Source organism: Balaenoptera borealis (assembly GCF_965194805.1).
Source record: "Balaenoptera borealis genome assembly, chromosome: 1".
In the NCBI taxonomy this organism is placed as follows: domain Eukaryota; kingdom Metazoa; phylum Chordata; class Mammalia; order Artiodactyla; family Balaenopteridae; genus Balaenoptera; species Balaenoptera borealis.
The window spans coordinates 80046503-80071590 of NC_138860.1; the positions used below are offsets into that span (position 1 = coordinate 80046503).

At 36.9% G+C, this 25088-nt stretch overlaps 1 protein-coding gene and 1 pseudogene across 2 annotated transcripts in view; one reads left to right on the forward strand and one right to left on the reverse strand.

Moving 5' to 3' along the window:
• Nucleotides 1-17032, forward strand: part of FCRL4 (Fc receptor like 4) — a 45028-nt gene extending 27996 nt beyond the window's left edge. The window contains exon 12 of the mRNA XM_082407802.1: nucleotides 5-17032. Coding sequence (XP_082263928.1) covers nucleotides 5-121 — 117 coding nt within the window. The 3' untranslated portion in view covers nucleotides 122-17032. The remainder of the gene's footprint in view (nucleotides 1-4) is intronic.
• A 1119-nt stretch (nucleotides 17033-18151) lies between these two features.
• On the reverse strand, nucleotides 18152-19451 carry LOC309635744 (eukaryotic translation initiation factor 4E pseudogene; annotated as a pseudogene). The gene has a single exon. The product of its transcript is annotated as a eukaryotic translation initiation factor 4E pseudogene (transcript).
• Nucleotides 19452-25088: the final 5637 nt, after the last annotated feature.

Consider the following 25088-nt stretch of genomic DNA (forward strand, 5'->3'; position numbering starts at 1 on the left):
CCAGAATGCCTCAATTGTCTACTCTGAGGTGAAGACACAGCTCCAAGATGATTCAACTGGAAAGGTCAGCTCTAAAGATGAAGATATCATGGAAAATCACAAGGGTGTCCTACTAATGTGACTTGTCCCTGATCCCAAGACCCAACTCAGTGCAGTCCTTGAGGTCTCTAGAGTGACCAACTAGTTCCAACTTTCCGGTTCTTCTTGCCCATGTGCATTCACTCCCAGGACTTCTGATTCACCCACTCTGATGCCGTGATGGGAAAGCCCCTCAGAGACGTCACTGAAATGACCAGGGTCCATGGTTAAAGAAGAGCCTGTGTACCTGCTCTGAGCCTAACCTAATGTGTTCCCTAGGGTGTGATTTAGGGGAAAGGAATAAGGAGGCAGAAGGACTGCTGCTGAAAAACAGAAGCACAAATTTTGGAGAACTGGGATTTGCATCTAGACAGAAAGGACCAAGTGACTCAGGTCTCTGTTTAATACATCTTCAACAATTCTCCCACTGGGGAATCAGCTGCATCAATTAGTTTCACTATGAGTGACTGCATGTATACTTTACAAGCAATGCATAACCCCATCCCTCCTGCTTACACTGTTTACACTGTCAAGATTCAGTTGCAGACAGAAGAATTCATTCCAAGTGGTTTACAGATAAAGGAATTTAAAAGTTTATATTAACTACTTCGGAAAATCATTAGAAGAGTTGAAGAAGCAGGGTCTAGACTAGGTTTCCAAAAGCAAAAGCTAATTACGTTAATGTTATTAGGGACAAAGTTTTTAACACTGGAGACAAGAAATACAAATATAAAATTAAAAAGTTAAGTAAGTAACTTTAAGTAACCCCAAAAACCTAAATTTGAATTGGAAATGTTAGTACAAACTGATGACAAACGCTGCCTTTTAAAAAAATTATTTATTTCCTAGTTCTGTCCACTGGAAATGTCTAGAGATAATTAACAACTCAATAACAATGAGCACCCATTGCACATGTTGTAGTCTCTAAATACTATTCCCTACTCAAAGGACACAGAGCTGCCTTTCTTGTAGGAGCTGTATCTTTGAGTTATCAAATAGGTGACGTTAGAATAATTCTTCCAATAGATGAAGAAAGACTGAAAGAAATAGAAAATGACGATTTTGTGTGAATGTTTCATGTTACTGATCAAGTTGACATACAAAAACCAGCCTAAAATTGTGTGCCTCCTGATGGAAGTATCCAATACCACCTACAAAGTATTTATGCCTGAAATATCAAAACTGAATCCACTCAAGTCTCTAGGTCTAACTACCAGTTTACAGGAAATAAATGGGACAAAGGACTATGTTAAATAGCACCATAGGATTGCAATCAGAAAAATCTAAACTATGGAAAAATTCTACAGGACGAATGACCTGGTTTCTTCAACAAACAAATGACTGAAGGAAAGAAGGAAAAAAGGAAGGAAGGAAGGAAGGAAAGAAAGAGGGAAGACCTATAAATTAAATGAGACTTGAGACATGTCAGTCAAAAGGAATAAGTGAGGCTGGACTCAAACAAATTAAGTTAAAAAGGAATTACTTATGAAATACTAAAGGAAATTTGTACATTAATATAAAGAAATTATGTTTGGATAATTTATGTGTTTGAAGAATTTATGTGTTTGGGATATAAATGATAGTATTGTGGTTATGTTTTTATTTAAAAAATTCATGTTTTACTTCATACTGAAGTATTTGTAGATTAAATGATATGTTTTTGTTTGAAATAATCCAGTAGTGAGAGGGTGGGCAGGAAGTGGATAGGGGTATAGATGAAACAAGATTGGTCATGTGAGCATCACTCTGAAGCTGGATGGTAGGTACATTACAGGAGGAAGGAGGGCTTATACTGGTCTCTGCTTTTGTATGTTTCAAATTTCCATGATAAAAAGTTAAGCACTCCCAATCTCCCTTACTCTGCTTTACTTTTTTTCTCCACAGCACTTATCACTTTAAAATATACTATACAATTTGCTTATTTATTATGCTTATTGTATGTCAGCCCTCTAGAAAGTAAGTTAAGGGCAACAACCTTTGTCTTTTTTGTTCACTGATATATCCCAAGCACCTAGAACTGTGCCTGGTACATTGCAGGTGCTTAATAAATACTTTTGAATGAATGAATTACCTATTTCATTGAGGAGAATAACCACCCTCTCCAGAATGGAAGAGATCTAATGTAAACACTCTACTACCATGTAACAAGCTGGCTCCCCATGGATCTGGCACTTTATCAAACTCTGTCTGGCCTCTGTATCTGTCAGGCTGGGCACTTAAGAGTGGCCAGACTGGCCGTGGTGAGCAGATGTTTATATAACTGAGTCCATACTTAATCTCTGCATCTTCCACCAATGCCACTTTTTACATGAACCCTTAGAGCAATCAGTGGAGTAGCCGGGGAAAGAGCTGACTGACATTCACCTAGGTCAAGTTATCATGTCCCTCAGATTATTGAGATCCTCTTCTGCAGCAAGGCCTTTGGTAAGCATTCATATGAGACACAAATACTCTCATGCTCTGGGTCCAATCAGAGAGGTCCACCCATGTAACTTTTTCCTAATCTCCTAACTTTTTTATTTCCAACCCCCAGACCATATGGCCCCTGCTCATGAATCAGAGTAGACATCCATCTCTGGATATCTCATCTTCCAGTCAAAGTGGGCCTCTAGATGTACCACTAAAAGTTCTGTCACTATAAAAACTCTTCTTCACAGTCCTTCAAGTACTCCCCAGATGGGGCTACAGTGTTACAACAGTCACCTCCAGCTGATGCTGGCATATTTAAGCCAGGATAGACTTTTTCCTCCTCTGTCAACTGGTCATAGGGAACTCACCACCAGGTCATAGTTGTTGGTTGAGAGAGGAGTTGGAGAGAGGAATATGAGCCAGTCATTATTTATTCAACTTACTCATACCTTCAGGTGTCAGATCTGTAATCACTTCCGCTTGGTGATGGTATGAGTTCTTGATTAGTGGATCAGACATCTTCCAGCTAATGATGAACAGCTCAGGTCTCTGGTGTGTCATGTTCAAGTGTTCAGTGACTACCTGAGCAAGGTTACCCAAGAGCTTTTGCAAAAAGATGGTAGTTACTTGAAGAGGACATAGGTTTGCTCCAAAACCCTAGGGTCATTGACTGTGATTCTCCTGTCTAGGCTTGCTACAGCATCCACAAAACATCCTAATCAACCTCAGCACTTTTGGACCCTTTGGGTATACTGGATCATAAAAACCAAGGACAGAACTGATTGTACTCTAGCCTAGACCAGCTGAAGGACTCTCCCTTCCTCAGGGACTCTCTCAAAGATAACAGCTTCATGGGCAGTTCAGTTATTGAGTCAGAACAGGGCAACCAATGTGATATATGTTGCTTCCAATATCCAGAGGTCTGGGTTGGGCTTCTTTCTTAATAGAATGCAGTAATAACTAATCTTACTTTGAGAGGACTATCCCAATGTGTTGTAGAGGACCAATAATACTGCAAAACCCTGAAAAGGAAGGATAACATATTAAGAGAATTTTTTACATTTATGAATTTATAATAACAAAAACCTGGATATTTTGCTGAGGATAGTAGACTGGGGAAGGAGGAAGATAATTTTCTTTGGGGCTAAATTAATTGATATAGTTTCAATTGGTAGAGATTCTGGATTCAGTGTATGAACACAAGCAGCTAGGAGTGGTCCTAAATAGTTGCTCTCTTGGAGGAACAAAAATTATTCTCAACAGTGGCCTGGGTTAAATGAGGTTGAGATAGCAACTATTTATTGGTATAATATAGTGGAAAGATTCAAAGATTAATATAAATGAGATTGCTGAAGTGGATTTATCACACATGACCCACTCACATACACTCTGACTATATCTCCCAAGAGGGCCTGGAGGACACCCCTTTCCACACATAGCAGTGAAAAATACATTAGTGATAAAAGTCCAAGCATCTTTGTGAAGCATAATAGAAATAGGCAAAGGAGAAGATACCACTTCTGAAATAAGCTCCCTGATAATGATGGAGTTCAGTGTAGCAGAGTCCAAGGAAGGCGTGTCTACTATAATAGGAAGCAAGGTCAGAATGGTAATTAGAATACTATGGCTGAAAAGGACTTTGAATCATGGTACCAAAATAGATGAGCAAGCTATATATGTACAACTTAAAACAAACTGGACGCCTGAAAGGGATTTAATATAGGGTATTAAGGGACAGGCTGGAGAATGAGGCTCTAGGCTGAGCCTCCAAGAGCAACTCCCAGAATAAAACTGCCAATTTGGCCTGGCATGAGAGCGGGCACTGCAAGATCCACAGGGTCTCAGCTGCTACTGGCAAAGTTCCAAAACCGAGAAGCTGCTATAACTTCCATTCAACACGAAAGTCTCTCCTTCTGCAGCTCAGAAAAATCAAAACATCCAGCTCTATCATGCAGCTTCCAGAAGAGCTCACAGCTGCAATTTCATTACACCAAAGTCCACTTCTAAGTCTGGCAGGTGATCTGTTTAGTGAAGGAGAGGCTACATGCAGAAACCCTAGCTTCACCCTTCTAGTCTCTATTGAATAAAAGTCACATAGAAAGCATTGGTATTAGGAAAGCCATTCATCATGACCTGCCATGACAGTTCTTTTAGAATGGTGTGTGTGTGTGTGTGTGTGTACTTTTAGTGTAACTAGTAAAAGTCACAGGCTGGAGAATGTATCAGAATGAATATGGGCTTTTAAATCCAAAAGATTTCAGTTCAAGCCTTCAATGTGCCACTTATAAATTCTTTGATAAGTTACTTAAATTTTCTGGGTTCAATTTCTTTCTATGCAAAATGAAGATACTATGTACCTTGTACAGCCATTGTGAGCACATTCCTACTCAAGGCTTTTGTCCTTGCTGTTCCCTCTGTAATGATTTCCTCCTGATAACCACAATTTGTTTCCTCTCAACCTTACTCAAATGTTATAATCCCCACAAAGTCTTCCTTATCACCCATTTAAGATAGCCACATCTCCTAACCCCCATTAATTCCTCTTCTTCTTATGCTACTTCATATTTCTCCAAAGCACTTTTACCATCTGACATTCTAAGAGTTTTTCTTATTTGTTTATTATCTGATTACCCAAAGTATAATTTATGCTCTATGCAAACAGGGACTTTGTTTTGTTTACTAATGTATCCCCAGGGCCTCTTTCAGAGCCCAATACACAATACATGGTAAGCACTTAATTAACATTTGTGAATTATTAGAATTATATAAAGCAATGAATATAAGTGCTTGATAATGTGCCTTTTGCATATAAGTATTCAAAACATATTAATTATCAATATTAGTATTTAGTGGGCTTCCCTGGTGGCGCAGTGGTTGAGAATCTGCCTGCCAAGGCAGGAGACACGGGTTTGAGCCCTGGTCTGGGAAGATCCCACATGCCGCAGAGCAACTAAGCCCATGCATCACAACAACTGAGCCTGCACTCTAGAGCCTGTGAGCCACAACTACTGAGCCCATGCACACGACGACTGAAGCCCTCACGCCCTAGAGCCCATGAGCCGCAACTACTGAGCCCACATGCTGCAACTACTGAGACCACATGCCGCAACTACTGAAGCCCACAGGCTGCAACTACTGAAGCCCACAGTCTAGAGCCTGTGCTCCGCAACAAGAGAAGCCACCGCAATGAGAAGCCCATGCACCACAACGAAGAGTAGACCTGCTCACCACAACTAGAGTTGTGGCACGCAGCAACGAAGACCCAACGCAGCCAAAAACAAAAAACAGTTCTAACTGATGATCCCAGAAGTCTTAGGAGCTTTCCAAACAAAGCATCACTTGCCCTCAGGATGAAGGGCAAGGCTGTGCTCCACCCAGCCATTCAGGAACCTAGGCTGCTTACATCTCATGGTACTGTCATCTTCTGGGCTTCCAATTTCTTTGCAAAAAGAGAGAGAGTGTGGAAGGTCACCAGAGAGACTTTAGGGGCCAGCCCTGAGAGTGGCATGCGCTCATTCCTCCCATAGTCCATTGACCAGAACTTAGCCACAGTTTCCTTGCCTAACTTAGGGGTGGGAAAAGCAATCCAGCTGTGGCCTGGGAAACAGAAGACACAGATCTGGTGAACATCACAGCCAGTCACTGCCCGACTCAACCAAGGGAAATTTTTCTGGAAGAGATAGTACACAGTGATTAAGAGAGTATTAATATGTGGGAGCCAACCAGATCTGAGTTCAGATCCAGGTCACAGTTCATAACTATGTAACCTTAGTTAAGTCACTCAAATAACTCCTTAGAGATTAAAAATGGGAATAACTGTAGAATCTAGTTCATAAACTTGCTGTGAGGATTAAATGTGTGGAGTCTTAAGCATAGTGCCTAGACACAGTAAACATTTAATAAATGTTAGCTGTCAGGAGGAGGAAGAAGGAAGAATAGAAAGAAGAAGAGGAAAAGGAAACTGAGTTGGAAAACTAGACACAGAAAGGATGGGCTAGGGAATGAAGAAAAGGACTTAAGCAGACACAGAAAATGTGCACAGGCATAAAACAGAAAAATGTGTTCAGGAACTTACAAGGAGTTTAGTACATTTGCAAAATAAAACTCTGTTTACTGGAAAATTGTGTCAGTCTGGAAAGGGAGAGATCCCAGTAGCCTTGGTGCCATAAAGAGCTTTATCTTGTAACTGCAGGGAACCACAGATGTTTTAGTCAAACCATGTGTCTCAGATTTGTCCTCCAGAGAGATGTTTCTAGTGGCTGTGTCAAAGACAACTTCGTGGTGGGAGAACCTGGTGACAGGGAGAGTGGTTAGGTACTGTTACTGTCATCAAGGTTAGATGAGCAGGGTAGAGCCACAGATGTAGTAGAGGGGAGGGGCACACACCTTGTTTTGTAGGAAACTCAGTAAAAGCAGTGATTGATTGGAGGTGAAGGAAGGCATCTAGGACAAGTCCCAGGAATTTGGCTTAGGCATCCAAGGGAATGACGATGCCATAGATGAAGACAGACTGAAGTATCGTTCAAAAACTCCTTGGCAGAAATGCATACCCCGAAGGAGGCCTATTCTCTAGGCCAAGGAGTCAGCTGACTTCCCACATCTGGGTGACCAGCTGCTCTCACTCGAGCTCCATGACATGCACTGAGATTCATAGTCCAGTGAAGCAGCAGCCAACATAGAACTTCCCTTTCTGTTTCACTCCTATTTCTTCCAGCTGGATAAATTCTGGCGTCGGGATATGTCAAAATGGAGTGAGTTATAAGATGCTAATGGAGGTTAGCAAGAACATAGAAAAACATAGAGATGAGGTCAAAATCAGCGTTTCTAGGTTTGGAATCCCCCCATAATTTCTCAGAGATAGCAGTCATCCTGGGAGCATTCTAGGTCCCCAAGACTTAAAATGGTCCCATGAAAATGAATGGATTCTCTCTCAGCTACACAATAAAATCTATAGACTTCAGCTTAGGTTCAGATCTTGTATGACTTGGGCCCATCCTATACTAGCCAACCATTAAATGCCTAACCTTCCCTACTCCCTGTATTTTTTCTTATGTTTTTGCTCTCACATTCCTTCCAGCTGAATTGTCCTCCCTCCAATAAGCTCCTAACATCTATCTCTATTTTTGGTGTTCTAAATCAGGGGATAGCAAACTACACCTTGTGGGCCAAATATAGCCCACTGCCTGTTTTTGTCAATAAAGTTTTATTGGAACATGGGCACACCCAAAAAAAAAAAAAAAACTCCTTGGCATAAGTGCAGTCTCACCCAACTCCTCTCAGTGTTGCATTTTACGTGCCAGGATTTTATTTACCAAAAAAACTTGAAGAAAATTTGAGATTCACATTCAGCTTTCTCTCCTCCTGGCCAATCACTTTGTGGCCTAGACTTTTTTTTTTTTTTTAAAGAATTTGAAATTCCTTGCCTTCACTCTTGAGTCATTAAATTGTTTACCTAGATAATCTCTACAATACTTCAATCTTATGTATTTGGTGATTCTGCTGTGCACACCATCAGCCTTCTGTTCTCATTAGCTCCATCCCAGTTTCTTGCTTATTATATTTAATAAAATCTCTAAAGCTAAGCTTGACCTTGAGATAAGATGTAAAAACAGCCCCCACACAAACATCAGTTCAAGAGTCTCAGAAAGAGGAACCCCAAGATAAATATATCATTTATGTTTATGCAAAAAATGTGTTGTGTCTTCGGACTTCCCAGAGGCATGGAAAAATAACACCTCAGAAATTTACATAGCTGGAGGGGTAAGGGGAAAGCCTCAAGCCAGTTGGCTTCTATTATTTTCTGGCTAAAAAAATGAGAATTTTCATTACGAAAAGAAGTCAGCTCATTTGCATAGGGCATCCTTCCCTAAGAGCACAAGTAGCCCCAGTTCTCCCCAGGAAGTTATTCAGGACCACCAAGAAGAGAGCAGAGCTAGATGCAAGATGTTACATAACTTTTGTGGCCCAGTGAAAAGTGAAAATGCAAGACCCTTTGTTCAAAAACCAAGAGAAAAAAAGTGATGCTAAAGGTACTAAAATATAAAGCTTTTTTTTTTTTCTTTTTTCCATGGTCTCTGCCTCTTCTTGTCATGATGCTTTTTATTTGCTATTTAAGGTCATTATAAGAAAAGAAAAAACAAAATTTTAAATTATTAGCATGAATTTTATGTTTCACCTTTATATTTTGCAATACCAGCTTTAACTGCAAATGTGAGAGTATTTCACTCATATGTAGAACCACAGAAATTAGACAATTTGTATTTCATAGTCCACTCACGCATATGTATTTTGTTCTTTTGAGAACAGTGGAAATTCTGCAAAAAAAAAACTCTCAACTTTTAAAATTTCATTTCTTAATATGAGCACATTACGCCAACACTTTCTATCTTTAGATTACTGACAAGTAAGGAAAGACTGAAATATAGAGATTGTCTTATCTTTCCTTTTCCTTTTACGTTATTTTCAGCTTACTTGATTAGCTAATATAGGGAAGTACCTTATATTAGGGTTCCTTGGTTGTTGAAGTTTCTTAGAACACGATTGCCTTCTTACTATGGTTAAAGCAAGTTCTGGTTCAAATGGAAAGCATGGCTTCTCGGGGCTGTTAGTCATTGATGTAATATGTTTACTTTGTACTCCCTTTGAGTCTTGCTGACTCACACATATTGTGGATCCAACAGGAATTCTGTGTTCCTGGGGTATTTGAATGCTATTTGCATTTGGGCAGCAAGGAAAGTGGACACACCTATAACAAGTATCTTCTCTGCTCATGTGCTGACTCCATTGTTCCATCAGACTTCATTTACAATACACAATTTAAAGATAAAAATTATTAGAAATTTCAAGACAGCAACAGCAGAGTATTAGGTCAGGCTCAGGGCCTTTATAAATGTAGGGTCCTGTGTGACTGTACAGGTCATATGTTCATGAAAGCAGATGTAGTTGTGATGCTTCCAGCAAGTCATAAGTGGCTAGTCACAGGTCTTCTCCAATGGACCTTCCAGAATCAAACAGGCCCAAAACAATTTCTCTCTTTTTCTAAATGCTTTCTAACTAAATATTTGAACCCGTCATTGGAATTTGTGATTATGCTAGTGCTGGGATTAGAAGGCAATTGGATCTGAAAGCCCCGGGCTGAGGGCAGCCTTGGAGAATGTTACCTAACACAAGTTCATGAGCCCAACACACACTGAGGCCAAACAAACTGAAACGTCAGAGTTTGGAGCACTGAAATGTTTATTGCAGGGCCACGCAAGGAGACGGGTGGCTCATGCCCCACCCCAAAACCCGAACTCCCCAAAGGGCTTCAGCAAAGCATTTTTAAAGGCCAAGTTGGGGGATGGGGGTGGTAAAAGCGTATGTGATCAGCTCGTGCACAATTCTCTGATTGGTTGATGTTGAAGTAACAGGGCGGTCTGTGTGCTATGTGCGCATGATCACCAAGTAGTTAATTTCTTCCCTTTGGTGGTGGTTTTTAGCATCTGAAAACTCAGGAAATATGCATGAGATACTATTATCTGGGTACTTCGGAGAGGAGTTAAAGCCGAGGATATGGGGGAGGGGTCTGTCATGGGAAAGCCCCATAGGGTCCTGCTCGGTTACATGAATGGAAAAAAGGGCTGAGTTCAGGGTGGCAGGCTAATAAGCTTCATAACTGCCATTTATGCAGCATCTACTATGTTCTTGTGACATATACTTTGCAAACATTTAATGCTGACAGCAACTAGAAGGCAAGTATAATTAATACCTGCTTTATAAATGAGAAAACTGGGACTCAAAATCTTGAATTGTTTGCCCAAAGTCCCCCAGAGGGTAACTGACAGAGCTAAGATTCAGTTTCATGTCTATCCAATTCGAATACGAATGTTCTTCCCATACAACAAGCTTCCTCCCTGGCCAAAGATCAGAGTCTGAAAACACAAGGCAGTTGGTGTATTGGGATGGTCAAGTTGGAAAAAAACCACAGAAAGGAGAAGGGTCTTTGTGTAGAGATTCACCTTGGCAGGTCCAGCATGTATCTTAAGATGGGGAGAGATTTGCTTGACAAACCCAATGATGGGTGCCTGTTTCGATTACTTTTTCTAAATGTAACCAGGTAGATAAATTAATAAGAAATAAAAATCAATATGAAGTAATGAACAGAGGGTATTCAGAAGTTGAATTAGGTGGAGGAATGGACATAGATTGGAGAACTAGCAAAAAGTTGGAAAGCTGGGGAGCTTTTGTTCTTTGCTACCTGTTCAAGGTAGCAAAGCCACAGCACACAAAAAGAATGTCCAGCATTCAAAGACAGAGGTCAAGAGCAGCCTAATCTGACCTAATATCCCTTCTGGACATGGTCAGGAAAATGGTAGCAAGTATGCAAAGTGACCCACAGGCATGGGTATCTCACCTCAGAACCCTAGAAAGTTTAACGGGGGATATCAGACATTTTCTTTCTTTATTATCTCTGGCTGTTGCTCTTGTTTATCAAACTCAGGTTGATGTAGTGCCCTCAAGGAAACTGTGAAATATTCAAGGAGATTCTTAACAAACCTTGTTATCCTAGCCAAGAAGATTCAAATAACAAAGCATACATTCACAAAGTACTGATGAATGCTAAAACACGGATGAGCCTTGGAAGCATACTAAGTGAAAGAAGCCAGACACAAAAGACCACATATTGTATGAATCAATTTCTATGCTCAGAATAGGCAAATCTATAGAGAAAGAAAGTAAATTAGTAATCTGTTGCCTGGGGCTGTGGGTGGGAATGGAGAGTACAAATGGGTGCCAAGTTTATATTTGGGGCAGTGGAAATTTTAAAAAAATTAGATTGCAGTGATAAAACAAATGAATTTTATGTTTGAAAATTATACTTCAATAGAGTTATTAAATATATATGCATTCACCCAGTGATTATTAATAAGCATTAATTACAAATAAAGGCAATTTGGTAAAAAAGCTGTAGTGTAGAAAGCGAATAAAAGTTTGAAAGAACAGCAGATTTTGGTTTCATGTAGGTCTGGGTTTTGAATAGGCTGGCACCAACCTAATAAGATGGGTGGTGTTGTCTCCTTTATAAAGGTGAAGAAACTTGGGATCAAGTTTGATAATTTGCTCGAGGTCATCCCTCTGGTAAGTTGCAGAGCTCTGAGTCTCTCTGGTAACAGAGCCTGTGCTCCTTTACCTCTCTGTCATGACAGAACGTTGCCGGTTAGATTTTCCTTCAGGAAAATGACCTGATGGTAATATTTAAATTCTCCCTTTGTCCAGATTTGTTTATGCTGCCAACACTCCCTCTTCATCTCTGTCAATCCTCTCTCATCACTGTATCTGACACTTTTCCTCCAGCTGCTTATAGCCAGAGCACCTGAGAGGTTCCAACCCTTTTCCATATTGATTGACAGAGCCCTTGAACTGAAAGGCTTATCCAGTGATCATGAGATTACTGTGGTTAATTCCTCACGTCCTACTTTAAATATGTCTCTCCCTTTGTCCTCCAGAAGCCTTTGGTTCTAATCTGTACGGTTATAGATAGTACAGTGCTTACTTATAAACTTCAGAATACCAAGTTTCCATTTCCTGCCATCAGGAACCCAGAATAGGTCCTTAATATTGCCTTTGAGATAACCATTTAACCATGGAAACTGTTACTGCTACAGATGGTTTTAGGACAATGCTTTACCTAGATTCCTATTCAAATGTTAATGACTGTTGAATCTCTTTATTGAATTGGTTATGCTCATTCTCAGACAGAGCTGGGTTCCAGACCTGACTCTACTACTTACTGTCTGTGAGTCTACTTACTGTCTGTGAGTCTTTGGGCTTACAAGGTACTTGAAATTAAGGTACTTAATTTCTTTGAGCTTCAGTTTTCCTCATCTGTAAAATGAGGACAATAATACCCACCTGATAGAACATTGCCTGTGTTATTTCACTGTTTAACTGTTTTAGTGTTGATGCAACGATTAAATAAAGTAATATATACATAGTACCTGATGTGACATTGTATTACAGTAAGCATCCAATATATGGTAAACTATCAGGATAAACATCACTTTCAGTTCAGAATAAAAGCATATCTACCACATTTTACTTTCTGAGACAAACCACAAATGACTAAAAGAGTGAAAAACAAAACTCCATCTTCAATGAAACTTTTTGGGGGAGGGGGAGTTTTAACAAAACATTTTTTCCAAGCATATTTTTCGTTGGTATTTAAACTCATGTGTATTTCAAGGAAAAAAATCCATTTCTTTCTGATTCATTTATACTTAACTCATCAGGATGTTACTAGAGAAGGGTTATTGGGTGTCCAGGTCACTCCCTTCCACCCTCCTTAAACTTCTGTTACTTCTCTTCTTTCTTTTTTTCATCTTGAATTTGTTGATTAATGTGGTAAGATTTAAGGTCATTATGTTATTGTGTTGCTATCCACAAATATAATATAACTCTCCATTTATCAATAAATTTTACAATTTTCTTAAAGTATTACCAAATCAGGTCCAGCTGCTCACCACTCAAAAATCAATACCAAGAGAGGCAAATGTTGGTAGAAAGGAAAGTTGCTTTTAATCAGAATGCCGGGCGTCTGGGGAGATGGTGGACTCAGTGTTCCCCAAAAACCGCCTCCCAAGATTCTGCTCAGCCATGAAAGTTTTAAAGGGAAAAGGGGAAGTTATCTCAGTTAATCATTGAGATAGAGGGTCAGAGTCGTTGCCATCCCCCACTGCATGCAGGTTTTTGTGCAGGCTTGTCAAATTCTTGTGATCTTTCTTTTGATACTGTTTTGTTCACACAGTTTGTTTACGAGATTACTGAAGGGGAAGCTAAGGAAGAGATCTGGTCATCTGTTAATTACTTATTCTTCATTTCTACTTCTTTGACCCACAGAAAGAACCAACAGCTTAAGCAAGGTATTGTGTGATCAAAAGATTTGAAAGTTGTGCTAGGGCTAGAGATGAGTACAGCGTAGGGGTGCCTGGTTTAAGTTTAGTGACAAGACAAAAGGGACTTCCTGCAAAGAGCTCTTTCCTGCCAAAGGCTGCTTACAAAAAGACCTGTACATTGTTTTCCTTTTTTCTTTTCATTCCCTTATTTCTACCACCCCAAACCCCCTGCCTCTTTCAGATTCCACACCTAAGAGAGGTCACGTGATATTTGTCTTTCCCTGTCTGACTTATATCACTTTGTATAATGCCCTTGAGGTCTACACATGTTGTCACAAATGGCAAGATTTCGTCTTTTTTTGTGGCTGAATAATATTCCACCATGCGTATGTACCACAAGTTCTTTAGCTATTTATCCATCGATGGACACTTAGGTTGTTTTCATATCTTGGCTATTGTAAATAATACTGCAGTGAACATACAGGTGCATATATTTTTGAGGTAGTGTTTCTATTTCCTTCAAATAAATGCCCAGAAGTGGAATTGCTGAATCATATGGTAGTTCTACCCTTTTCTCCACATCCTCACCAACATGTTTTTTCTTGTCTTTTTGATAATACCTATCCTGATAGGTATGAGGTGATATCTCATTGTGGTTTTGATTTACATTTCCCTGATGATCAGTGATGTTCAGCACTTTTTCAGATACCTATTGGCTGTTTGTGTGTCTTCTTTGGAAAAATGTCTATTCTGATCTTCTGCCCATTTTTAAATTGGATTTTTTTTTTTTTTTTTTGCTGTTAAGTTGTATGAATTCTTTATATATTTTGGATATTAGCTCCTTATCAGATATATGACTTGAAAATATTGTCTCCCACTCTGTAGATTACCTTCCCATTTTGTTGATGGTTTCCTTTGCTGCACAGAACAGAAACTTTTTATTATGATGAAGTCCCACTTCAAAACCATACTGTTTTAATTACTATAGCTCCACAATATAATTTGAAATCAGGGAGTGTAATGCCTCTAGCTTTGTTCTTCTTTCTCAAGGTTGCTTTGGCTATTCAGGGTTTTTGATGGTTCCATACAAATTTTGGGAGTATTTGTTCAATTTCTATGAAAATGCCATTGGGATTTTGATGGGGATTGCATTGAATCTATAGATTACTTTGGGTGGTATGAACATTTTAAAAATACTGGCAGAACACTCTTTGACATAAATCACAGCAGGATCTTTTTTGACCCACCTCCTACAGTGATGAAAATAAAAACAAAAATAAACAAATGGGATCTAATTAAACTTAAAAGCTTTTGCACAGCAAAGGAAACCATAAACAAAACAAAAAGACAACCCTCAGAATGGGAGAAAATATTTGCAAACGAATCAACGGACAAAGGATTAATCTCCAAAATATACAAACAGGTCATACAGCTCAATATCAAAAAAACAAACAACACAATCAAAAAATGGGCAGAAGACCTAAATAGACATTTCTCCAAAGAAGGCATACAGATGGTCAAGAGGCACATGAAAAGCTGCTCAACATCACTAAAAATTAGAGAAATGCAAATCAAAACTATAATGAGGTATCACCTCACACTGGTTAGAATGGGCATCATCAGAAACTCTACAAACAACAAATGCTGGAGAGGGTGTGGAGAAAGGGAACTTTCCTACTTTGTTTGGTGGGAATGTAAATTTGTATAGCCACTATGGGCAACAGTATGGAGGTTCCTTAAAAAACTAAAAATAGAACTAACATATGACCCAGCAATCCCACTCCTAAGCATATACCCAGAGAAAACCATAATTTGAAAAGATACATGCCCCCCAATGTTCATTGCATCACTATTTACAATAGCCAGGACATAGAAGTAACCTAGATGTCCATCAACAGATGAATGGATAAAGAAGATGTGAGATATATATATATATATATATATACACACACACATATACACAATGGAATATTACTCAGCCGTGAAAAAGAACAAAATAATATCGTTTGCAGCAACATGGATGGACCTAGAGATTGTCATACTGAATGAAGTATGTCAGACACAGAAAGACAAATATCGTACGTATATATATATATATAACTAATTCACTTTGCTGTACATGTGAAACTAACACAACATTGTAAATCAACTATACTCCAATACAAATTTAAAATAAAATAAAAATACTGATTCTGCCAGTACATAAATATGGTATATATTTCCATATGTTTGTTTCATTTTCAATCTCCTTCATTAGTACTTGAACTTTTAAATATACAGGTCTTTCACCTAATTGGTTAAAATTATTCCTGAGTATTTTATTTTTGATGCAGTTGTAAATGGGACTGTTTTCTTTATTTCTCTTTCTGATAGTTTAGTTTATTAGGGTATAGAAATGCAGCAGGTTTTTGTATATTGATTTTGTATCCTGAAACTTTACTGAATTCATTTATTATTTCTAACAGTTTTTTGATTAAGTCTTTAGGATTTTCTATACATAATATCATGTCATCTGTAAAGAGTAAAAGATTTATTTCTTCCTTTCCAATTTGGACGCATTTTTATTTCTTTTTATTGACTATTTGCTCTGGCTAGGACTTCCAATACCATATTGAATAATAGTGGAGAGAGTGGGCATCCTTGTCGAGCTCCTGATCATAGAGGAAGGCTTTCAGCTTTTCAGTGTTGAGTATGATGTTAGCTGTGGGCTTGTCATATATGACCTTGATTATGTTGAGGTACTTTTTCCATGCCAACTTTGTTGACAGTTTTTATCATAAATGAATGTTGAATTATTTCAAAAGCTTTTTCTTCATTTATTGAGCTTATTAACCTTCATTTTGTTAATGTGGTATATCACATGACTGATTTGTGGGTGTAGAACTTGGAACTGCTCTATCTCACAAATTTTGGTACATTTCAATTTTTGTTTGTCTCAGAGTTTTTTATTTCTCTTTTGACTTCCCTCTGATCTACTGATTGCTCAGTAGTATGTTGTGGGTTTTGTTGTTGTTGTTTTTAACATCTTTATTGGAGTATAATTGCTTTACAATGGTGTGTTAGTTTCTGCTTTATAACAAAGTGAATCAGCTATACATATACATATATCCCCATATCTCCTCCCTCTTGCGTCTCCCTCCAATCCTCCCTATCCCACCCCTCTAGGTGATCACAAAGCACTGAGCTGATCTCCCTGTGCTATGCTGCTGCTTCCCACTAGCAATCTATTTTACATTTGGTAGTGTACATATGTCCTTGCCACTCTCTCACTTCGTCTCAGCTTACCCTTCCCCCTCCCCTTGTCCTCAAGTCCACTCTCTACATCTGCGTCTTTATTCCTGTCCTGCCCTTAGGTTCTTCAGAACGATTTTTTTTTCTTTTTTTAGATTCCATATATATATGCGTTAGCATACGGTATTTGTTTTTCTCTTTCTGACTTACTTCATTCTGTATGACAGACTCTAACTCCATCCACCTCACTACAAATAACTCAATTTTGTTTCTTTTTATGGCTGAGTAATATTCCATTGTATATATGTGCCACATCTTCTTTATCCATTCATCTGTCAATGGATACTTAGGTTGCTTCCATGTCCTGGCTACTGTAAATAGAGCTGCAATGAACATTGTGGTACATGACTCTTTTTTTTTTTTTTTTTTTTTTTTTTTTTTTTACTATTAATTTCCTGTTTATTTTATACAGGATTTTTGTCAAACTTATCAGCTTTAAAATGATTAATTCATAATCACCATCTGAAGACAAAATTTCCTCTCAATTAATGGTTCTCATTCTACCTACAGTTCAACTTACCCTTTTGTCTACAATATAGCCATATTTCATTTTACGGGGTCCGAAATATACAATTATTATAAACAAACTGTTTTCAAATTTGCTTTCAAATGATGCCTATAAAGAGTAGATCAAGTTTTCAAGTTTACATAAATCTATACTACACCAATTCATCATTATAAATACAAGCGTTCATAACCTGTTTATTGTAATTCTATTTAGACAGCAACACTAACAAAATTCTTAATGCATACACCCCCCACCACCTGTAACTCTTTCCCTATGGTGTCATTTGGACACTTGAAAAATAACATCTCAATTCAGCAACCAAGTTTTACAACTGCTATTCCTACCAATCAAATGGTGATGCACCAAGGTCTCAATTCTCATGAGTTTTAACATATTAAGAGTACATTATTTACCTAAGACTGAAGGACTGTGCCTCTTACCTTACTTAAAAAAAAAAAAAAAGATAGCCACATCAATTTAATTCCATATATATATGATGCTACCTATTCAATTTATTAAAAATTAAAATAAACATAATAATCAAACTAATGCTCCAAACTTACGCTATTCATGTGGAAGACACTACAAGAAGACACCATAGAGACTGCCTTGCAATAAGAAGTACAAATTCCTTCTATAGAGATAGAGAAATAAAAGGAAGGACAAATCTAGTTGTCTAAAAGACAATTCACTGTACACATTTTATTTACAGTTTTGTACACTGTCTTAATATGAATGGGACGGCTTTTCTACTTGAGCCATTTTTTAACCAAAGCAAAATAACCTAAGTATAACAAAGTGTTAAAATACAGCATAAAGATACAAAAACAGACATACTAATTCTAATTAGGAATGTAATTATGATGTTACATTTTTTATAATCCACAATTATGTTTAGGAAATCACACAAACATAGATCACTGATTTGAATGAAATGCATAAATTTGTAGCAAAGCTTTGTAGTTACAAAAAAACAAAAAAATTACCAAAGAATGCACAAAATTAATGTTTATTCCACCTTTGTGTCATATTCCTGGATCCTTCACCAATGTTACATGAGGAGAAAAACAAAAGCAAAACAAATGAAAAACTGAAATCAGAATCACTAATGTTATCAAGTAGGGAAACAAATAAATTAAAATCTAGCAGCCATCAGCAAGAGTACAGCACAGACAATGCTGTAAAAAGAAACAAAGAAAATTGTTAGAAAACTGTATGCATCATACTCTTTCAAACCAGCAAAATATGCTCCTGCATACAATGGAACATAAACAGAATCGTTCTCTTGTAAGGTATAGAAATGCAAATTCTTTTCTTTAATATTGTAGATGGGTCAAATGTGTGTGTAATCGTTAATTCTTTTAAGCTATTACAGAGTGGGCCAGGAACACATTTATGGATTCTGGGGACGATGTGTACTGTAATTCTTTGATTGGGATAGTGGACACTCTAGCCAAAATTTAAAAAAAAAAAAATGAACACAGAAGTACAAGACAAAGGCGAATGAGACTTCTCTTATATCTTAGCAACATTTAGATGGAAATCAAATTTAAATGCAGTCCACTCTGCTTATGAAGAGGCTTTGGTTCAGCTCCCAAATCTCGATTGCTTGACGCAGTCTCCTATGAGAATACTCAGAAGGTGTCTTCTTAAACAACAAACCTATTTTTAGTGGTGGAGCCGCTCTTAGTAGCTGTGTCTGCATGGGACTGATAACCAATCACTATCTTTGGAGGAAGTCCTAACCTTTCCTTGTATACCCTCTCTATATGTGTAACAGCTTCTCTGTTTTCACATTCAGTAGTCCATATCACCTTTAGCTCTAACATTAACCACAGCTCCACATACATCATCACTGTAGTCATCAAAAGATTCTCCAATAAGGCACAGCAGTGTCTCTAGCCAAAAGCGATCGAGGTCACTTCGTCTCTGCTGTTTGTTCAATGTAATTGGCCATCGTCCTCCTCGTTTGTTTTTCTCATCTTCCCACATAGGCTCAATACCATCCTTAAAAAGTGAGTAGTCACAGCCAGGCATTAAATTACTAGACAACTGGATATGGTTGTACAGAGCCCAAAAGTCTTCAACAGTATCAAACTTAGAGATCAGCCGAAGGTTTGCTTGCCAAGTTTTGCTTTTATCATTTTTAAAAAACCAGAGTGCCCATCTGTTCTGTAAAGGATGTTTAATATAGTGTTCTGGGTTAGCAACCTCCTGATTAGATTCTGTTTTCCCTTCTTCTGTAGGTGGGGGATTAGGAGTAGGGGTGGTTTCCGGTTCCACAGTCGCCATCTTAGATCACATGACTCTTTTTGAATTCTGGTTCTCTCAGGGTATATGCACAGTAGTGGGAGTGCTGGGTCATATGGTAGTTCTATTTTTAGTTTTCTAAGGAACCACCATACTGTTCTCCATAATGGTGGTATCAATTTACATTCCCACCAACAGTGGAAGAGGGTTACCTTTTCTCCACACCCTCTCCAGCATTTATTCTTTGTAGATGTTTTGATGATGGCCATTCTGACTGGTGTGAGGTGATACCTCATTGTAGTTTTGATTTGCATTTCTCTAATGATTAGTGATTTTGAGCATCCCTTCATGTGTTTGTTGGCAATCTGTATATCTTCTTTGGAGAAATGTCTATTTAGGTCTTCTGCCCATTTTTGGATTGGTTTCTTTGTTTTAAAAATATGGAATGCTTCACAAATTTGCATGTCATCCTTGCACAGGGGCCATGCTAATCTTCTCTGTATCATTCCAATTTTAGTATATGTGCTGCCGAAGCAAGCACAGTAGTATGTTGTTTAATCTCCACATATGTGAATTTTTGTTGTCTTCATGTAATTAATTTCTAGTTTTAATATTGTGTTCAGAAAGACACTTGATATGATTTTAATTATCATAAATTTATTAAAACTTGTTTTGTAGCCTAACATATGATCTATCCTGGAAAATATTCCATGAGCCCTAGAGAAGAATGTGCATTCTGTTATTTTTGGGTGTGACATTCTGTATATATCTGTTAAGTCCATCTGGCTAACACGTCCTTTAAGGCAGATGTTTCCTTATTAATTTTCTTTCTGGTTGATCTATTCATTTATGTAAGTGGGGCATTAAAATCCCCTACAACTATTACTGTCTATTCCTCCCTTTAGGTCTGTTAAAATTTGCTTTATATATTTAGATGCTCCTACGTTGGATGCACAAATATTTATAAATGTTATATTCTCTTGTTGGATTTACCCTTTTATCATTATGTAATGCCCATCTTTGTCTCTTACTACAGTCTTTGTTTTAAAGCCTATTTTTTCTGATATAAGTATAGCTACTCCAGCTTTCTTTTGGTTCCGTTTGCGTAGACTGTCTTATTTCATCCTTTCACTTTGAGTCTGTGTGTGTCCTTACATCTAAAATGACTCTCTTGTAGACAGTATATATATGGGTCTTGCTTTCTTATCAGTCAGTCACTCTGTGTATTTCGGTTGGAGCACTTAGTCCATTTACATTTACAGTAACTATTGATAGGTATGTACATATTGCCACTTTGTTAATTCTTTTCTAGTTGTTTTTGTAGTTCTTCTGTGTTCCTTTTTTTTTCTTCTCTTGCACTCTTCTTTTTTTAATAGACTTTCCAAATTTTATATTATTTTTATTCATTAAGTGAATATTTTAGCTACAAAATATTTAAATATACAAGCAAGTGAAATTATATGTTCAACAAAATTAAATTACAATCATTGATGTGTTTCCAAACATGTTTGTTCTGTTAAGTTTATCACAACAAATTTACAAGGGTTAGTTTTTCATCCTAAACAATCTTCGTAATTTTTTAGAAATTTAAATATCTTTCAGATAAATTTTAAAATCACCTTTGGTGTCTCTGTAAGAGTGTACCAGTTTAAATTATAATTATTTTTAATTGAAGCATAGTTGACTTACAATATTATATTGGTTTCTGGTATACAACATACTTATTCAATATTTTTATAGATTATACTCCATTTCCAGTTATTACAAAATAGTGGCTACATTTCCTATGCTGTAGAATATAATTATTTATTTTATACATAGCAGTTTGTATCTCTTAATTCCCTACCCCAATCTTGTCCCCCCCCCCCCACCTTCCCTCTCCTCACTGGTAATCACTACTTTGTTCTCTATAGGTGTGAGTCTTCTTCTGTTTTGTTATATTTGCTTGTTTTGTTTTTAGATTCCACATATAAGTGATGACATACAGTATTTATCTTTCTCTGTTTGACTTATTTCACTAAGCATAGTACCCTCTAGGTTCATCCATGTTGCTGCAATGGCAGAATTTCATTCTTTTTTTTTGGTTGAGTAATATTCCATTATATATATATATATATATTCAATATATATACTACATCTTCTTTATTCATTCATAGGTTGCTTCCGTATCTTGCCTATTGTAAATAATGCTGCTGTGAACATTGGGGCACATGTATCTTTTTGAATTAGTGTTTTTGGTTTTTTTAGATGTATACCCAGGAGTGGAATTACTGGATCACACGGTAGTTCAATTTTTAGTTTTCTGAGGAACCTCCATACTGTTTTCCACAGTGGCTACACCAATTTACATTTCTACCAACTGTGTACGAGGGTTCCCTTTTCTCCACATCCTCGCCAACATTTGTTATTTGTCTTCTTTTTGATGATAGCCATTCTGACATGTGTGAGGTGATATCTCATTGTGGTTTTGATTTTCATTTTCCTGATGATTAGTGGTGTGCCTGTTGACCATCTGCATTTCCTCTTTGGAAAAATGTGTATTGAATTCTTCTGCACATTTTTAATTCTGTTTTTTGTTTGTTTGTTTGTTTTTGATGTTGAGTTGTATGAGCTTATTGCAAATATTTTCTCCCATTCAGTAGGTTATCTTTTCATTTTGTTGATGGTTTCCTTTGCTTTGCAAAAACTTTTAAATTTAATTAGGTCCCATTTGTTTATTTTTGCTATTGGTTCTTTTCCCTTAGGAGACTGATCCATAAAACTATTGCTACAATTGATGTCAAAGACTGTTTTGCCTATGTTCTCTCCTAAGAGCTTTTTCACATATTACATTTAGGTCTTTAATCCATTTTGAGTTTAATTTTGTATATGGTGTGAGAAAATGTACTAATTTCATCCTTTTACATGTAGCTCTCCAGTTTCCCAGCACCACTTATTCAAACAAAGAGAACAAATCTTGTTCTCTTCCTTTGTGATTTGATGACTTTTTAAATTTACTGTTATGCTTATATTACTCTCTCTCTCTCTCTCTCTCTTTTTTGATATTTACTAAAGGATTGCTTTATGGTTACCAGGAGGCTTTCGTATAATAACATAACATTCTGTTTTAAATTGATAACAACATAAGTTTGATCCCTATATCTCAACATTTTTACTTTCCACCTCACAGTTTATATCTTTATGTCTTGTGTATCCCTTAACTAATGATTGTAATAGTTGTTTTTACTGCTTTTGTCTTTTAATCTTTATACTAGTTTTATAAGTGATTAAACCACTACATTTACTATATATTTACCTTTCCAGTGAAATGTTTTCTTTCATATGTTTTCTTGTTAGAAATTAACCTTTTTTTTTTTCAGTTTAAATAAGTCCTCCTAACACTTCTTGTTAGGCCAGTTTAGTGGTGAAAACTCCTTTAGCTTTTGCTTGTATGGAAAACTCTTTCTCTCTCCTTAAATTCTACCTGATAACTTTTCTGGGTAGAGTATTATTTGTTGGATTTTTTATTCTTTGTTTCAACACTTTGAATATATCATTCCACTCCCTTCTGGTCTGCAAAGTTTCTGCTGAAAAATCTATTGATAGTCTTATGAGTGTTCCTTTGTACATAACAAAATATTTCACTCTTGCTGCTTTCTAATATTCTCTCTCTGTCTTTAATTTTGACATTTTAATTATAATGTGTTTTGGTGTAGGTTTCTTTGGATTCATCTTATTTAAACTCAGAATTTCCTGGATCTGGATGTCTATTTCTTTACTCAGGTTAGGGAAGTTTTTGTCCATTATTTCTTCAAGATTTCTGTTATTTTCTATCTCTCCTCTCCTTCTGGGACACCTATAAGTTGAGTGTGTGTCCATTGGGTTTTGCCTCATAAGCTCGTTAAGCTATCTTCACTTTTAAAAAAAAATTAATCAATTTATTTTTTGCTGCTCTGATTGGGTGAGTTCTACTGCCTTGTCTTAAAGTTGACTGATCCTCTTTTATGCTTCATCTAGTCTGCTGTTGAATCTGTCTAGTGTATTTTTCAGTTCAGTTATTGTATTCTTCAGCAGTGATTTCTATTTGGTAGTTTCTCATATTTTCCTTCTTTTTGTTGAAGTTTTCCTGTGTCCATCCATTCTTCTCCCCAGGTCAGTGAGCATCATTATGACCATTACTTTGAACATTTTATCAGGTAAACTACTTATCTCTATTTCGTTAAGGTTTTTTTCTTTCTAGGTTTTATCTTGTTCTTTTATTTGGAATATATTCCTCTGTTTCTTTATTTTGCTTGACTCTGTTATGGTTTGTATACAGTAGATGAAATGAAGACCTCTCCCAATATTGAAGAGTGGCCACATGTAGGAGATAAAACTTATTATTCAACCCTGCTCCAGCTCTTTGTCATCTCTCAAATGTTTGTGCTTCTTCAAACAGCCTATTATATTTTAAAATGCTCCCAGTATTTGAGGATGTGCCAAGACCTCTTAGAGTTCCTAAGAGAAGTATCTCAGTACCTAGCTTCAAGATGTTTGGAAGCTCTGTTCTTCTTTCAAGGTCTATTGTGTTTCCATACAAATTTTAAAATTATTTGTTGTGGTCTGGGGGAAAAAATGCCATTGGTATTTTGATAAGAATTGCATTGAATCTGTAAATTGCCTTGGGCTAGTATGGTCATTTTAACAATATTAATTCTTTCAATCCAAGAACTTGGTACAGCTTTCCAACCACTTGTGTCATCTTCAATTTGTTTCATTGGTGTTTTATAATTTTCTGTATACGGGCTTTTTACCTCCTTAGGTAGGTTTATTCCTAGGTATTTTATTCTTTTTGATTTGATGGTAAATGGGATTGTTTCCTTGATTTTTCTTCTGATAGTTTGTTGTTAGTATATAGAAATGCAACAGAGTTCTGTATATTAATTTTGTATCCTGCAACTTTACTGAATTCATTAATGAGCTCTAGTAGTTTTCTGGTGGCATCTTTAGGATTTTCTCCCCATAGTATCATTTCATCCGCAAAAAACTATATGCTTATAAAATAGACAACCTAGAAGAAATGAACAAATTCTTAGAAAGATAAAATCTCCCAAGACTGAACCAGGAAGAAATAGAAAATATGAACAGACCAATTACCAGTAATAAAATTGAATCAGTAATTTAAAATTTCCCAAAAAACGAAAGTCCAGGACCAGATGGCTTCGCAGGTGAATTCTACCAAACATTTAGAGAAGACTTAACACCTATCCTTCTCAAACTATTCCAAAAAATTGCAGAGGAAAGAACACTTCTGAAGTCATTTTATGAGACCAGTATCACACTGATACCAAAACCAGACAATGATATCACAAAAGAAAAATTGCAAGCCAGATGAAATAAAATTTGTATTTTAAGGCAAGAAAAGAAAAAATGACCAGAGAGATTAAAAGAATATCCAGTTCACCAATTAGAACATGAAAAGATGCTCAATTGCATAATTCACCAGGGACATGAAAATTAAAACTGCATTAAGATAATCCTAGCACAGTGGCTAAATTTTACAAGATTATAATACCAATATCAGTAAATATTTTACAGCAACAGGAACTCTCACACACTGGTTGATAAGGTAGGAATTAGCACAACCACTTTCCAAAATAATTTAGCAGTACCTTCTAAACTGAGCATTCTAAAATAATTTTAAAAGCCAGGAATTCTACTCC